This window comes from Tachysurus fulvidraco, chromosome 20 (assembly GCF_022655615.1).
Source record: "Tachysurus fulvidraco isolate hzauxx_2018 chromosome 20, HZAU_PFXX_2.0, whole genome shotgun sequence".
In the NCBI taxonomy this organism is placed as follows: domain Eukaryota; kingdom Metazoa; phylum Chordata; class Actinopteri; order Siluriformes; family Bagridae; genus Tachysurus; species Tachysurus fulvidraco.
Window position 1 is genome coordinate 13333536 of NC_062537.1, and position 17474 is coordinate 13351009.

The 17474-nt window shown below is 37.6% G+C and overlaps 1 protein-coding gene across 3 annotated transcripts in view; it reads left to right on the forward strand.

The window, feature by feature from the left end:
* Positions 1–17474, forward strand: part of LOC113639324 (roundabout homolog 1) — a 199227-nt gene that overhangs the window by 47703 nt on the left and 134050 nt on the right. For 2 of the 3 annotated variants that reach the window (XM_027141118.2, XM_027141119.2), the window contains exon 3: positions 7784–7870. In XM_027141118.2, coding sequence (XP_026996919.2) covers positions 7784–7870 — 87 coding nt within the window. Of the gene's footprint in view, positions 1–7783; positions 7871–16092; positions 16841–17474 lie in introns of those variants that run through there. The other variant, XM_027141121.2, reaches the window with a different exon arrangement.

Consider the following 17474-nt stretch of genomic DNA (forward strand, 5'->3'; position numbering starts at 1 on the left):
TGCAGTTTGCAGTTAGTGGAAACATTCGAAGCGTATCGCAGAGCCTCTGTTAGACACTCTGATAGACAAGAGCTGAATGCACGACAATATGAGAGTCCTCCACTGGAGTATCAAATACATTAACACGATGACACATGATTTATTTTGATTTATAGCATCCACTTCAGCACACAACAGTTTCCTATCTGTTATGCATTAATCACGAGTTCAGTTGAGTTATGATTGTTGATGGTCTGACCTGCTCCCTGTTCTTTTGAAACCTGTGATTACCTGATTTCATAACTCCAGACACACTGTGGCCTTTGGAAATAGAGTGGTTTAGCTTTGTTGTGCCGGGAAAGTTGATATCTTCCTTATTCACAAAAATGCTGGAACAAATAGCATTTAAGCATGCTGAGCTTTGAGAAGGTCACAAGCATCAGATTCTTACATTGTGTTATTTTTAATGTCCTCACTAGTGGTTCATCAATCATCTGTCACTCAGAATATCAACAGGTGCTGTCAGTCAAATGTCACTCCTGTTACAGATTTGCACGAATCAGTCAGTTTGCAGTCCAATCTGTTGTAGAATGAGATGGTGGTCATGCCATGTGCTAGTGTAGATCTCCTGCTGGTGGACACAGTAGAGCCAACTAGATCAATCCATGTATTTCTGGTTAAAACTGAAACCCATTTTAAATAGTTGAGAAGGTTGTTCCTAATAGTCACTGACAGTTCAGATCAAATGATTCAAAAAGAAGTGTCCAAGAACTGACTGATCTGGGAACAGCACTATATTATAATAAACTAACTACAAATAACTATTATAATAAACAAACTAACTATTATAATAAACATACTACTGTACACTACACTACAACTCACTACAGTATACTATTATATACTAGTCTATACTATACTATACTACTCTATACTATACTCTTTCCAGCTACACTACCTGTACATTACACTACACTGCAATATACTACACTATACTATACTATACTACACTATACTATACTATACTATACTATACTACACCACATCACATCACACTATACTGTATACTCTATACTATACTACACCACACTACTCCACAGCACACTATACTCTATGCTACTGTATACTATACTACACTATACTATTCTATACTACACTACACTATACTACACCACACCACATCACACTATATACTATACTATACTATACTATACTATACTATACTATACTATACTATACTATACTATACTATACAGTACTCTTTCCAGCTACACTACATTACACTGCACTACACTATACAATACTACACTACACCACACCACACTATATTATACAATATTAAACTATACTATACTATACCATAGTTCACTATATTATAAAAAGATGCACTTAATTAATTGGACAGAAATCTCATTGGACTGAAACACTAGAGTAAAATCATCTTTGCTTCATGATGATTTAGTTGCTATCTGCGTCTATGTAACTACATCGTATGATCATTTTAAGCTGCTGGTAAAGTGTAGACTAACAGACTTTGCTTGTTAGTCAGCCCTAAAACAATCCAGACAACGTGACAAGAAAAACGGGGTGCTGTTCACATCAGAGGTGTGTTCTCATCTCAGGCATGAGTGTGTTGCTTTCTCTGGGTTGCACCAGACTCTCCCACTGGAAATGAAAGGAAAAGAAGGGTCTTTTTTATTTAACTTCTATCAAAACCTTTGAATGGACATTTTAACATAAATGTTTAGAATTTTTGAGAGAACATTCTTATAATCAATTATGTAACACTCATGGTTCAGTAATCCTAAATATGGTCATACTGTATGTCAAATCAGATTAAAACAAATGTCATTGGTTACACATCCAACCATACACAGTACAACGTGAAGTGAAATGCTTTTTACTGAGACCTTAAACAGACTTTGTATTCTAAAACCAAATTTACTTACTTAAGAATAGAAAATATCAATATAAATATGCACAAAATAAAAGGTAGACTGCAATAAAGTGGTACATTCAATACTGTGAAACATAAAGCTGAGAGAACAATAGAAATATGAAATATTTATAAATATGGGATATGCTATGTGTATTGACATGAATGTTGGGTGTGTAGGTGTGGTGCATTGAAATCAAGGCTATGTATTTATATGAATATGTATTAATAGTCCTATATATTGTCCTGGGTGAGGGCCTGAATGCCCTGAGGTAAGACACTCCTCCTCATTTCCTCTGTTTTGGCCTTCAGGGAGCAGAAGTGCTTCCTTGACAGCAACAGAGAAAAGAGTCCATTGTTAGGATGGCTCAGGTCCTTCATTATCTTCTTTTGGCCTTGGTCCAGCACTGCTCGCTGTAGATAGACTGCAGGTCAGGGAACTCAGTGCGGATGGTGTGCTCAGCTGATTGCACCACCCTCTGGAGAGCTCGTCTATCCTGCTTGATGCTTGAGGCTGTGATGCTTCATGACAGAATGCTCGCGATGGTGCAGGTGTAAAACATTTGTGTATATGTGAATATATGTGTAAAACACTTTTCATCTAATAACCAGTGATTTTCTTCATATATTGCTCAGACACCGGTTTATATGAAAACAAGGATGTGATGCTCATATCAAATTTTATCTCACTTTCAGTAACAGCTTCATGCATGTTAGGGTCTCGATGGATCCAGAGCCTTTCACAGGAACTCCAGGGGAAATTAAGGGAACAGAATCCTATCTATGATTGAAATTTTATATAACTAGATGCCAACATGCAGAACACTGTATCCAATTTAAAGGATTATAAATGTATAATCATGTAATCTAGGTTTGCCAGAAATTTCACCTTCTACCCAACCTTATCTCATTTACCCTGCTCCACCATTCTCTCCATATTATCGTCTCACCCAATTACAGTTGTGAGGAATATTTTGTGTACTTGAAATATTGCATTAATTACTTTTTATCCACTTGTACTGTACAGGCTTCTCCAAAATGTAACCGAAGACAGGCTGTGATCTATTAAAATGGCAGACGAACTCTGATTCCTGACAGTCTATCTTTAGAAAGATCATTTCATCTGACCCATGCCATGTGATCATACATTTTCAGAGGACATGATGGAAGGAGTGTTCTGGTTTGGGTTTTCATTGCTGCCTCAGGAACTGGACAGCCTCCCAGTAATTGAGAATACTGAATTCACATATTTAAGAGGAAATAGCCAACCTTTGATGATTAAACAAAACAATTCTACATTAACAAAAGACTAAATGAACAACAGAATGGCTTTAAGAATGAGAATGAATATATAGTATCTGTATGCTCCCCGGATGCCGCAGCATAAATGGCTGCCCACTGCTCCGGGTGTGTGTTCACGGTGTGTGTGTGTTCACTGCTGTGTGTGTGCACTTTGGTTGGGTCAAATGCAGGGAACGAATTCTGACTATTGGTCACAATACTTAGCCGTATGTCACGTCCCTTACATAAAATACAGGCAAGAATTTTTTTTTCATCCAAACCATTCAAATGAATTAAACTTGGACCCAAAGTCTGTTTATTAGCAGCAGGCACACTTTTTATCATGTTCACAATCATATGATTACTCAACATTCACATCACCCACACACGCTATACTGTATATATACAGACTCTGGCCAGTCAGTTGTTCATTTATTCATTGCGAAGTATTGCTGTGGATTCAGTCGATGTAATAAGCCTTTGTTTATCTCATTTTTGATCTGGTATTGTCTCTAAGATTTTTTTTATTCTGGATTTAGCTCTGTTTTCAATTGGACTGTCTTGACCACGTGTGAGAGTTGGGTAGACAGCATTTGTGAACTTTTACATGTTCAGAAAAATATTGCAAATAATAATAATTCAGCTATAATAATTACAAGAACCACATTCCCTTAATTATCTTCCACTAATTGCTTTTTTATTTTTGAAGCAAAACTCTGATTTAATAATGACCCAAGGCTCAACTGACTTGGCCCAAGACCGAGGTAATGAGATGATAAGGAGATTATAGTTGTTGTGATAGCAGAATAGGTTTATTAACGGATTATTAATTGCTTTTTGGACTCAATAAATATCTAATGGCCTTTTTTGAGGCAACAGATCATCAATGATTCATATTTACTTACTGTATATTCATATTTGTAGCATTGCTCTCTGTCTCATATTCTGCAATCTCTAACACCTTCACTTATATCATATCATCTTTTTTCATCAGGTGCAGAAGTCATTTCAAATAACCCAGGGATATTAGTGATTTGCTACAATGAGATTATGAATGATCTGGCTGTGGGTTTAATTTTAAACTCTTATGAGAGATGTGATAGTGTAGTAAGACAGCATATGAATTTATCAGAGAACGAAGGTTGGGCATACAGCATACGACACGAAAAGACAGCAAGACAGCATAAAGGATATTTACTGGTTAATCAGGCATCATATGAATTAATCAGAAGTGCAAGTTAATCAGCGAGTATATGATTTGATCATTACATTTACAAAGTTTTGCAGAAGCTCTTGTCCGGAGCAACTAACATTTATCTCATTTATATAGCAGAGCATTTGAGAGTTAAGTGCCTCACTCAAGCTTGGTTGTCTATGGGATGTGACAGCAGTCCAGTTGATCAATCAGTATACAGGTTGATTGTACAGCATCTGTGAGGATCAATTCAAATTTATTTGAACAATACAGATTTTCACTTTACAGAAATCATGTCCACAAGATTGATGAGGAAGATGAGAAGGTCTGGAGTGTTGTCAGTGTTCAGGTTTATCCCAAAAGTGCAAAAACATTTAAGATCTTCCGCATGACCGTAGGCAAACCATGTCTTTATGAAGTTCACTTTGTGCACAGATGCATTGTCATGCTTGAACATGTTTGGGGCTGTCAGCTCCAGTGAAGGGAAATCTAAATGCATGTGGGCAAAAGGGACATTTTATATATTTGCATGCTTTAAAACTTTGGTGAGGGTACACACGTAGGGGTTTGATGGTCAGATCAGGTGTACATGTTCTGTAGTGTACATTTATAGACACAATATAGACACATAAAAATCGGATACTTAAAGAAAATATTTAATTTAGTCTAAAAAAACATGCAGTAGTCTGACATTTCTAACTGAGATAAAATATGTTGGTTTCAAATCTGATTAACATACCGTTTTCTGTGCTATGAGTTAGCAAATCAGATGAGATTTCTTTTTTTTTTTCAGAATGCAGGCCATATCATTTATTAACATCAAAACTGTGTGACAAGTACCAAATAGATTAAAAAAAAGAGCATGTCAATGGAGGATGCCTGCTTGCTTAATCACGTGTTCCCAGCAGCCATTGCTCCTCTTCTAGCAAGTCCCATAGTGAACAGTATAGACAAAAGCAATAAACATGTCTGTGATGAATGCTCAGCACCATGACTGGATATTGCCCTTGTGTAAAACATAATCCCTGAAAAAAATCTATAGATGTGTGACAGATTAAAAGAAGACGCGTCATTTTGTTGACATTCCCATAGAAGGAAGAGTCACTGTAAATCAATACTACTGTACATTCTTCTGACTGATTTGGATGCCCCTGCTTGCATCCACAAGGCACGAGGGATCAGTGAAGGGGTAAATAATTCAATTATTCATATAAAACATATGTTCATGGCCATCACAATCACCAAATATCAAGCCAGTTAAACAACTATTGGCAGATTTTGGAGCAATGTATAAGATTAGTGCTCTCCACTAGCATCTTCAGCACACCAGCTGAGGATATATCCAAAGAATAAAACAATGTTTATTCTTATAGTAAAGCTTTAGAGACATGTAGATTCTATGATAAAGGACATTAAAGGTGCTCTGGTGGCTTGTGGTGACACAACACCTTAGTAAAAAAATGCTGCCATGGTTTTTCCTTTCATGTATTACCCATGAACCCACCCTTTTTGAGCAAAGGAACCTTTAAGATATGATAAGCATTCTTGGTGTACCCTATACACCCAGGTACACCCACTATGCACACTATACACTGTATATTACACCCAGGTGCAGGGATCCTTTAACCATTCTGTAGTAATCGCTCTTTCATTTACAGGTCCAAAATTATGATTTATTAAGGCCTCAATGCCTGACTCTGAGAGTTGAGAGAGCGAGAGGTGAGGGTGAGTCAGAGAGGAACTAAAGAGACAGGTGACAGGTGGGGAGGATTACACACTGGAGCTAAACCATCTGTCTGTCAGCACCACTTCATTTAACACAGCAACAAAATTCCCCCACTCACTGTGATATTAAATGACACAGAAGAATGGATCTGCTGACTCTCTTTGCTTGTCTTTGGGTGCTCTACAAGTGGCAGTGGTAACAGTAGCCAAATGTACAGTTCTTAGCTAGAAGCTTGACCACAGTTCAGTCTGGAATCTTTGCCTCTTTACCACAGATTTAACCAAATTGGCGTAAAGAGAACTGGAGAACAGACGTCTGCAGTTTTTCAGGCACGGGCACAATTTTGAGGTTGCAGCATATTTGATCTATCTAGTTAATCTATTCCAAACTGAAACATACTACAATGCTTCCACAGTTTTCCTTCTTTATGCTTAGTTGAACTGATTTTCCGGGAAGTTCGTTTTGACTCTGCGGTATGAAACTCTTAATGAGCAACTGTCAAAACATCACAAGTTTTTCTCCTCTTGTTTATGAATCGGCACTATGGATACACACAGCTTACTCGTGATTGCTGTCTTGACTTGTCTTTATTGCACACAGTAAATCAGAATGAATTTAATCAAACAAACAGGCCTCAAACCCTATCATTTTCTGCATTCCACTGTCCAAATTCAGACCAAAATGGTATATTAAAGCCCTGTAAGGCAACCGAATATTGTTCTACTGAGTCATGCATAAAATGACAGTGGATACAGATTTACATACCTGTGATGCCTAAATAAATAGAAATGGTTAAAAAAAAAAAGAACGCCTAAATCAAGGCCATAAACCGAGTGTAACCTACATGGTCATCACAAACCATAAATAATGCCCGTAGCTGGGCTTACAAGTAATAGTAGCACTGATTACAGTTATTATAATGGCAGTGTTGACCATATTGGCAAGTCTTCCTTGCTTGTCTTTCGAAGCCTTCAGTACTGTATGTTCAAACTCAGTAAATGTCTACCAGCTCTGTTGCTGGGCTGGTTTTTTCACAAAAATTATTCATTCATGCATTCATTCTTTCATTTATTCACTTGTTTAAACCATTCACTTAAACATACTTAGGCCCTGATTTAATGATATCCAAAATAATCATATTGTGACATGTAATAATTGTATAAATTACATGTCACATGCGACTTGTTTTTATTTATTTATTTATTTATTTATTTATTTATTTATTTATTTATTTATTTATTTGATGTTTGGAATGTTCCCAGTATACACAGTGCGTTTATCTATCAGTGAGACTGCTAGGTTAGTAAATTAAACTTGAACTCACAGAATAGTGGAAAAAAACATCACTGAGATGCACTTAGAAATAATAAAAATGTTAAGCTTGTATTTCGGTATTTTACATTCACAATGTAATAATTCATGATCATTAGGTAGTCGGCCTCAAATATACTAACTCGAGGGCTGCATGTATTAACTAGTGGCCTTAATTTATTCATTTGTGATCAAGGCCACCTCGGCCGCTCTGTATAATTCTACGGTGTAATTTGTTTGGAAAAAGGGGGTTAAATCAGAAAAAAGCCTTGCTGTACATACAGTACTATGCCACACAACGCGACTACTGTGTTCTATAAAAATGACACGTCTCTTTTATTTTCCTCTCTGACAGATAACAGTGTGCAGAATGAGCCACATGGAGCAACAACATCCGTTCCACCTTCTGACCATGATGAGGACAACTCACCTGGTTACACCGGTAAAGCAATGTTCTTCTTATTCTTATGTCGATATCAATATCAGCTTGGAGCACCTGTACAATATCACTCTATAATGTGCAAAAAATACTCTTATGTACTACAATGTCACAGTGAAGGAGTAGATTCGTTATCTACAAACAGCTGTTTTCACAGTAGTTAATTCAGTTGATAAGCTGTCAATGTCAAATATGTCATTGCAGATATAGTGAAGCTTTTTACATGGAGGTATTTATAACACGTACACACAAACATATTGCTTTTCCTGTTGTAGTTTGGTATCTTATTAATTTCAAGAAAGCTTGTGAAGGCATGAAGTGTAAATAGAATAAGTGATATCAGGAAGCATCTTGTCTTGCAATCACTCCACAACATCCAAAGCAAAGTGTTCACTAATAAACTAAATACTGCAATTGTAGTAAAAAAAAATGTAGACTCTTTAAAGTGTTTCTTTGAGGGCTCTTTGAATGGTTATTGATTCTCTTAGAGTGACGTTTTTACATTTTCTATATAGAATAGGGGGGCATGGTGGCTTAGTGGTTACCACCTCCAGGGTTTGTGGTGGGGTTTTGGTTTCCATCTCTCTCCTGTGTTCTTGAAGTTTGCATATTTTTCCCGTGTTTCTGGATTTTCCTCCGGGTATTCTGGTCTCATCCCCCTCTCCAAAGACATGCTTTCTAAGCTGATTGGCATTTCTTGTCTGTGGTGTGTAAATTCGTGTGCTATTGGCTCTGCGATGGGTTGGCCAAGAGTCTTTTCCTGGCTTCAGAACAGTAAATAGATGGATGGATGTAGATCCTGTTCAAAATGGTTTCCATTACAAAGTGAAACACTAGGTTCACCAAGGTGAAGACCTTCCTTCCAAAGACTGTGTTTATGTTTGTCTCTCTAAGCTACGGGTAGCTGGGGTCACACGTCCAAAGAAAGTGTAATGCAACCAGCTGAAATATGTTTTCTTTGGAGCCATATGACCCAGAGAGCCAGAAACACAGTGTAGAGAAGCTAATTGATTAAGACTCTCCTCTTACTCCCCTGGCTGGACTCATTTGTAGCTCTGATAGAAAAACTCTGAGTGAAAAAACAGATTTAGTCTCTATCCAATTATTTCTTAACATTATAGAGAGAAGGTTTTACTTCAACATTCTGAATAATGTTGGCTTTTGGTCTTGGTGTACCAAATCTTTCTAGAGATTACCTCATGTTTTTTATAGGCAAAGAGCTACTAAAACATTGTTGTGGAAGGTATTATGAATTTAATACACAGATTTAAAAAGTTAAATGCAATAGAAATGTTAGATAACCAAATGCAATGTTGAATGGCATCAAAATTAATACCAGCATCAAAAAGACACCTGAGAGAGTCAAGAAACGAGGGAGCAGTGCATCAGAATGTAGATACGCTCCTAGAATAGAAAGCTTTCAAACTGTCTGTCATATTTCACTTGCTCATTTTCCCACTGACCCTGGATGACAGCGAAACACGCCGCTACCCTGCTGCCCAGCGACAGGAGCGATGTAGAGAATAGGGTGGAACAGGGACTTGATTGAACGGTGGCATGATGTGGAAAATGAGACTATGAGAGAATAAGAGCGCTGACAGTTAAGAAAAGTGGCAAATTGGCGCGAAGAGAACAGAGGAAGGAAAAAAGAGAAGGAGAAAGTGACAGATTGTATATGACAGGAACTCAAGTGGAATGAGTCAGTCAGTAATGGAAAGTGTGTGGAAATGAAACCAGGCACATAAACAGCATGGTTCTCTTTGAAATGGCAGAATGGATGGAGGCAGCTTTCCTCAGCAGGAGGGTATCATTACCGTCGGTCTACCTTTGACCCGAAACCCATCTGACTGCTTCATCCACATGGACAGACAATGACTATCTATTAGATATGAACTCTATCCACTTGAACCTAAACGGCTGCCCGTAGCTCTGCGTGGGTGACTGAGAGGACATGCAAGCTCTTGCTTCCATTATCTGGTGCCTGTGTCATTGCACTAATGGCATTTGGAAGAATGGCCTGAGATCAGTGTGACTGGCATTCTGACTGAAATCCACAAAACCCTGTTCTAGCTGCCAGAACTCTGCAGTTACATTGAGAAACATTTTTGCAGTCACTCCAAGAGAATTTGCAGCTTGAGGAACAGATGCAAGGACCAAGGGCCAGACAAGGACTAAACTGCAGCTGGTCAGAAGAACTTCTTCATAATGCTTGTCTTTTAAACATTCAGGATGTAACCGGATACGAATACATTATTTTCAAATGAACAAATAATGTGTTCTAAAGAAATGCAAACAAAGATATGATTTGGGGATGCCCTTTGTTTTTCTTTTCATTTTTCAATTAAAAGTATGCATCAGGACTGGAACCCCACAGAGTGCATCTAAAAAAGGCAGTTGGAGGTTTTGTGTGGTTTTCCTGTGGGCAAGTGGTCACATTTGAAGCTAACAGGACAACGAAAGACCACATTCATTAACATACACATAAAAAATGCATTTATAGCCTTCATCCTTAGTAACTGCCTGGTCAGTGGTAAATGGTGGTTTAAATATATATATATATATCATATATATGTTTTGGAAAACAGTCCCCCAAAAAAATTACATATCTTTGTAAGAGGTATTAATAAAGAAACAGATACAAATGCATTGTATAATACAGCGATTATACATTTTGGCAAAACGCGATAGGTAAATATAGCATTATTCTTAAAGATATACTCACAACAAATGCTATGTATCATGATAAAAGAAATTAGATCAATTTAGTGTTTCTTTCTATGACCTCTAGACAATAACCAACCGAGCTGAGAGTGTAAACACTAAAACCTAGGTCAGCAAACCTAACAACTGAGTTTAATATCACATGTTAGCCTAATTTTAACTAGCTTCCTGGCAAAATGAAATACAAAAAAAACATATATTATCCTAATAAGCTAGTTATGCTAATGCTAGTAAACATGAAATATGATTATAACACAAAGACAATTGGCCTAATTTTAATTATTTATTTATTTAATAATTTTGATTGCTTTTAATTACATATACACTGCATATCAACTAGCTAGCTTATTAGCCAATACATACTACTGGAGAAGTAATATTAGCTAACCTTTCTAATTTTCTAGCTAGAGCTCAGTGCTATGTTTAGGTCATTTTTTGATTAACTAAAACAGGACACCCAGTTTTCATTCATATGTAACACATTGTACTCCTGCAGCTTTAAGAAGATTTTTCGATTATTATGTCCTTTTATAATCTGGATTTTTGGCTCATCTTATGCCACTCTTGGCTTTTAACTTTTGTTTTGTTGACCTGAAAGGTATTTAATACTTGTATGAGTGTCTATTTATATGTTTGTATGAATAGACATAAGGTCAAACTCAACTGAGCTGAATGTGTATCGCACCTGTGTGTGTGTGTGTGTGTGTGTGTGTGTGTGTGTGTGTGTGTGTGTGTGTGTGTGTGTGTGTGTGTGTGTGTGAGAGTGTGAGGTCAGACAGCTTGGGAGGCCAGCGTTCATATTTATCACATTAGCCACGCGGGTCTGACTGTGTTTTGGCAGCTGAGTGCGGAGCTCTGTGTGTGTTTGTATAGTCCATCCTAAATCCTGAACTCCAGCTGAAGAATTCTTGCCATTGTGAATTGCACAGATTGATTTGCATGCCTATTTTAGGTCCCACAAGGGCTTCAGTTTGGACTGGAAAACTTTCTGAAGTGCTTCTTCCAAATGTTATTAAATGCATAAACAGTTTCAGTGCTTCGGTACATCATAGAAGAACTTCACACCTTGTGTAGCATAGTCTATACACTGTATGTGCAGCAGCCTATATAGGAAAAAACCTGTCTAAAAGATAAGACTGACTTATTAAAAGCCTTTTAAAAAGCACAGAAAACTATCAGATATTTTTAAGAGAATGGTTCAATGGTTGATCTGTGAGAAATCGAATTCGAATTAAATCTTGCTTTTTTCAGATAATGCTGATCTGATTCTCTGATTAGACGCTCCACTTGTTTATACTTTATCGTTTAATTTGTATTTTATTACTGCAGATCACTGCAACACATGGACCGCTATACCTCATGTGTGTTTTTTCCCCAATATATAAAGTTTTTCTTGTGTGCTCATTTAACAAGTAGGAGAAAGTTGCCTAGACTTGTGGCTGGAAAAATCCTATGAACCTGATATAGTTTCAAACTTAGGCATTTATTGGATAGTAGCCAATCTTCTTTTTATTATAACATGGGTTGCCATGAAACCCTCATGGTACATCTACAACTGATGTATACACCAAACAGACAGACAGACAGACGACAGACAGACAGACAGACAGACAGACAGACAGACAGACAGACAGACAGACAGACAGACAGACAGACAGACAGACAGACAGATAGATAGATAGATAGATAGATAGATAGATAGATAGATAGATAGATAGATAGATAGATAGATAGATAGATATAGAATTAAATAGGGACACTGACCATTTCATTTAACATGAATTCAGTAATGGTTTAAAAGCAGCTAGAGGTTTTTTGTTATTGGCTTCTACTAAGGAACTGACATCCTTTCTTCTTCTCCCTTAACTCAAGCCCTGGCTAAAAGCTTCCTCTGTTTGTCAGGAAGAAGTGAGTTTGTCTAAAGAAACACACTAATTCAGTGTCTGGGGAATCCTGCGTGCCTCCTCAGTTGTCTGTCGTTATGCTTCATGCCAGACAGTGTTTTCAGAGTAATGGATGGAAGTACTCTCACAAGAGACCATTAAAAGTGAGAGAGAGAGAGAGAGAGAGAGAGAGAGAGAGAGAGAGAGAGAGAGAGAGAGAGAGAGAGGGAGAGAGAGAAAGAGAGAGAGCATTAGATCAAATGCATTGCCACTTAATTATATTTTGCACACTTAATCATATGTAGCTTGTGTTGATTTAAATCTTCAGTGCTGCTTTGTATATATTTTAAGCAAAGCCCAAAATATTAGGATTTACAGAGCAACTATTAGTAAATTGTAGTAATGCTATTATATGACAGTTCACTTTGCACCAAGTAAAATTTAGATTAGTCTTCTCGTATACTTAAAAAAGAATGGACCCTGGAGTCCACCCTAAAGTGCTAAATCAAATGTCTTTATACCAACATATTTGTGATGTGATTATATGCTTCTGCTGCTAATGTGTTGATTGTTGCTGAATTTTCATTCTTCTGCTGATAAGTTAGCAGTTGTGTGTTGTGCAAACACGGGAAACACTGCTAGTAGTTACAAACGTGTTGTATAGAAAAATAAATAAAAAAGCAATGATCCCAGACAAGCTGCACTCCATAGAACCCAGATCCAGACTGCAATGTGATGTTAGATGGTTTTTTTTTTTAGGAGTGTGCAGATCTGGAGTATACAGAATGTACAGATGTGTAGTGTACAGAATGTACAGATGTGTAATATAAAGAATGTAGAGATAAGGAGTATACAGAATGTACAGATGTGGAGTGTACAGAATGTAGAGATGAAGAGTGTACAGAATGGAGAGATAAGGAGAGTACAGAATGGAGAGATGAGGAGTGTACAGAATGTAGAGATGAAGAGTGTACAGAATGGAGAGATAAGGAGAGTACAGAATGGAGAGATGAGGAGTGTACAGAATGGAGAGATGAGGAGTGTACAGAATGGAGAGATAAGGAGAGTACAGAATGGAGAGATGAGGAGTGTACAGAATGTACAGATGTGGAGTGTATAGAATGTACAGATGTGGAGTGCACAGATGTGAAGTGTACAGAGGGTAAAGATGAGGCATGTAACAGATAAGGAGTGTACAGTGTGTGCACATAAGGCATGTACAGATAAAGAGGTGAGAGAGCTGGACAGACTAATGGAATAAAGCACTGCTACATCACTCTCTATACAGTAGGTAGAGATGTAGCAAAGGTTAAATCCCAGTGATTCCACTATTAGCAGGTAGTGTAATTACATTATGTGTAATTTTGGAAACTATTAACCAAAGTATAAATAGACCAGCGAAATGCTGATGAAAGAGGTTTAAACACAAATTATAGTCATTATACTATAAATCATGGACATTGCTAAGGATCTTTAAATAGAAAGGTTAAAATCTAAGTCCATAGTCCTAAGGTGGATTTTTCTTTTAGGCTGAGTCAGACCTTAACACAACACTGCACGAGATGCATTGTTAATGCTATTATTATAGTCCTGCTCTCAATTCGAGTTGCAATTTTGAAACAAATTTTGAAAAGCTGCTGAGAGATGGTTAAACAAGCTAGGTGCTTAAGTGAAAGAGAGAATGGAGAGGAGTGTGGACTGTGTCATAAAGTGGTTTTTGAGTGGTCATGTTTTTGCTGTTTTTGTATAGGTCACTGTGAGCTGTGTTGCTTATAGCACTGGTAGCGTTCCAGCTGCATGCATTCAGCTGAGAGGCCAGTTGTACACAACAGCCAATTAAAGGATTTGAAGCAGGAGTGCATAGTGCAGTTAATGCACTTATGTTCTTTTCCTCTCAGCAGGAGAGCATTAGTCAGTACCAGAATGGGTTGAAGCCTGTGGAGTTGGCATCAGTTGGCAGTGGGCAGAATTACATGCTGCTTCTTTTTCAAGAGCTCTGAAAACAGCATCATTGCGTTTCTTTAGGGAATGAGGCATGCTCCTTGGCTTTCATTGTGCGGGATATTGCATGGCATGTTAAAGAGTTGAGCATCAGTAAAAATCCTTTGCTCTGCAGCATATACCAACAGTGACCTATAAACATAAGCTTTAAAAAAGATTTTCCATGCACCGAAAGCTTTTTGTAGAGAGATATATAAGGATGGATTAAAAGGGCTTGAACTGGGCATGGTTTAACTTTATTTTGACTGCCTACACAAGTGATCTGCTGTTAAAGAGGTTATTGTGTGCAAAAAAAAAATCCACAATTAAAAAAATCTCTTACACATATACATTTTTGCTTGTAAGGGTGGATTAAGTATACCTTGGAGCACACATTTAAGCAAGTATTAATGTGAATAAGGTGCTATCTTTCCAAATGTTTCAGATGGCAGTGTTTTCCATGCTGGTGTTAATGACACTTAATGACATCAGCTATTTCACAAGCTCTTTAGAAGGTTAAAGTGGGTGTGTTAGACCAAGAAGTACATTTAAAAGTGCAGTGTAAGAGGACTGCAAAAGATGGATTGGAAAACTATGGGCTCTCAACCAGTCAGTAAAAAAACTAGTCGGTAATGTTTCATGGTGTCCAGCAGAGGGCGCGCGTGCTCGAGACTGTAATGCACGCGCGTCCTCAAACCTGCTTCACTACATGAGACTTAATGCAAACCCGGGCTATGTCCCAAAATGCATACCATTATAATTATAATGGCTTTAGGAACAAAAGGGGACTTTTTGTGTAACATGTACATGCTATTCATAAATGCATTCAAGTAAATTAGTTTAGTGGCCACTTTAGTTTTCTTTGTCTGTGAATAATGTCCACAATGTTTGAAACTGAATTCATAAATCATTGTCTTCCATTGTGATTTTGACCCAGATAGCCTAGGAAGAGACTAGGAGACTAATATGATAGACGTTGTGCAAATATAACTATAATAATTCAAATGGTCAAGAAAATATCATGCAGAATCTTTGCATGGTTTTCAGCACTTTGTTGTTAATACTATATTGGATAAAATCTATAATATCTATTAATATTAAAAAATATTTGATTGAATTTGGAGTTAAATAGCAATAAACTTGTCAAAATCTTTCTTTCTTTTTGTTTATATGTATGTATGTATGTATGTATGTATGTATGTATGTATGTATGTATGTATGTATGTATATGTGTCTGTCTGTGTGTGTGTGTGTGTGTGTGTGTGTGTGTGTGTGTGTGTGTGTGTGTGTGTGTGTGTGTGTGTGTGTGTGTGTGTTGATGTATGAGTGTGTGTGTGTGTGTGTGTGTATGTATGTATGTATGTATGTATGTGTGTGTGTGTGTGTGTGTGTGTGTGTGTGTGTGTGTGTGTGTGTGTGTGTGTGTGTGTGTGTATGTATGTATATATGTATGTATGTATGTATGTATGTATATATGTATGTATGCATGTACTGTATGCATGTGTGTATACCTTCCTTCCTTCTTTCCACCTATGTGCCACTTACCTGATGCACTGGGAACTCGCTTCGCTTTAAACTGCCTGTAAGAGCCAACATGGTCGGTCACGCGCAGCCTTCTCCGTGAACGCGCACAGCAGGGAATCACCAACTGGTCCGAAAGGACACAAGTCAGAAGCGCAAGATCGCGCGTGAGCTTTTAAACGGAGTGATAAATAAAACAAAAACGATGTGAAGAGTTGCATTCATTTAATAATCACCCAGAGATTATTGCAGCTTACGTGTTTTGTATTCACTGAGTAACTTGCAAAGAGACACATTCCGCATGGATTCGTGATAGCATTTGGTCTCACCAGACGCGCAGGAGATCCCCGCACAGATCCTGGAGTTTTCCGGAGCGCATTTCCCAACCAGCGCCTCCTCCAACACGGAGAAACTCCAACTAAGGCTAAGCGACTCCACAGAGCCGGAGAAACGCAGGGCATGTTGCGGACCAGCAGCACTTTTCTGCATATAAGCACAAAGTTTCTTTCAGGACGCAGTGGAAAGACGCGCGCCTTGGAAAGCCGGTGAATTTTTCTTTTCCTTTCCGTTCTATAAACTTCCATCGGACATCATGAGAGCGGATCGTTCAACCCCAACAGGAGCAGCCTTAATACATTAAAATATCTGAAAGAAGAAGAAAGAAGAGGAAGAAGGAGAAGAAGAAGATACAAGGACTGAACCGTTGTTTTTTTTTTTTTTTTAGTTGGGACGATGAGATTATGCCACATGTGCAGAAGGAGTGTATACATTTTAAGGAATTCTGAAATAAAGTCCCAAAGGAAACCTGGAACGATGGCATACTGTATAGGAATTTACATTTTACTGGGATTACTACAGCTCTGCTCAGGTAATCTCAACTTTTCAATGTTCTAAACCCGTCTAAATCTAGTGCAGATGGATTTAATTAAATAAGATGTGAACCGAGCTTGCGTTTATATCCTTGTGGATTTACAGAAACATGGATGTTCATTCAACAGATTGAGCTGATATGAATAATGTAATGCAAATTCTGACCCTTAGGAGCCTGATAAACCAAAAGAAAGCACAACTGCTCATTTAAGCTTGCTCATGAAACCATGTTTTTAATAAACTTGATGTACTTTAATCTGCTTTTACCTCGAAATTAATTTCAGAAAAAACCTCCATGCAGGAACCTCATTATTTTTTATCATGAGCTGATGCAATAATAGCTCCCTTATTCAATTTCCAAGTCAAATGATATGTAAGATGTGTGGCATTGCTTCTTAACTGAACTTTTTTTTTTACAGATAACACTTAAATGAATGCAGCTTTAACACACCTGTGCGCTATGATATTTTAAGTAGTTGAAGTTAAACTGTAGATATATGCATGTAAAGGCTATATGGTCTGGTATATGGTGCACTTCTTGTCATTAGTATCACTTCACTCCATGAAGTCACACCTTAGTGTCTTTATGAGTCACACCTTTGTGTCATTGTGAACTGGGGGTGTTACAGCGA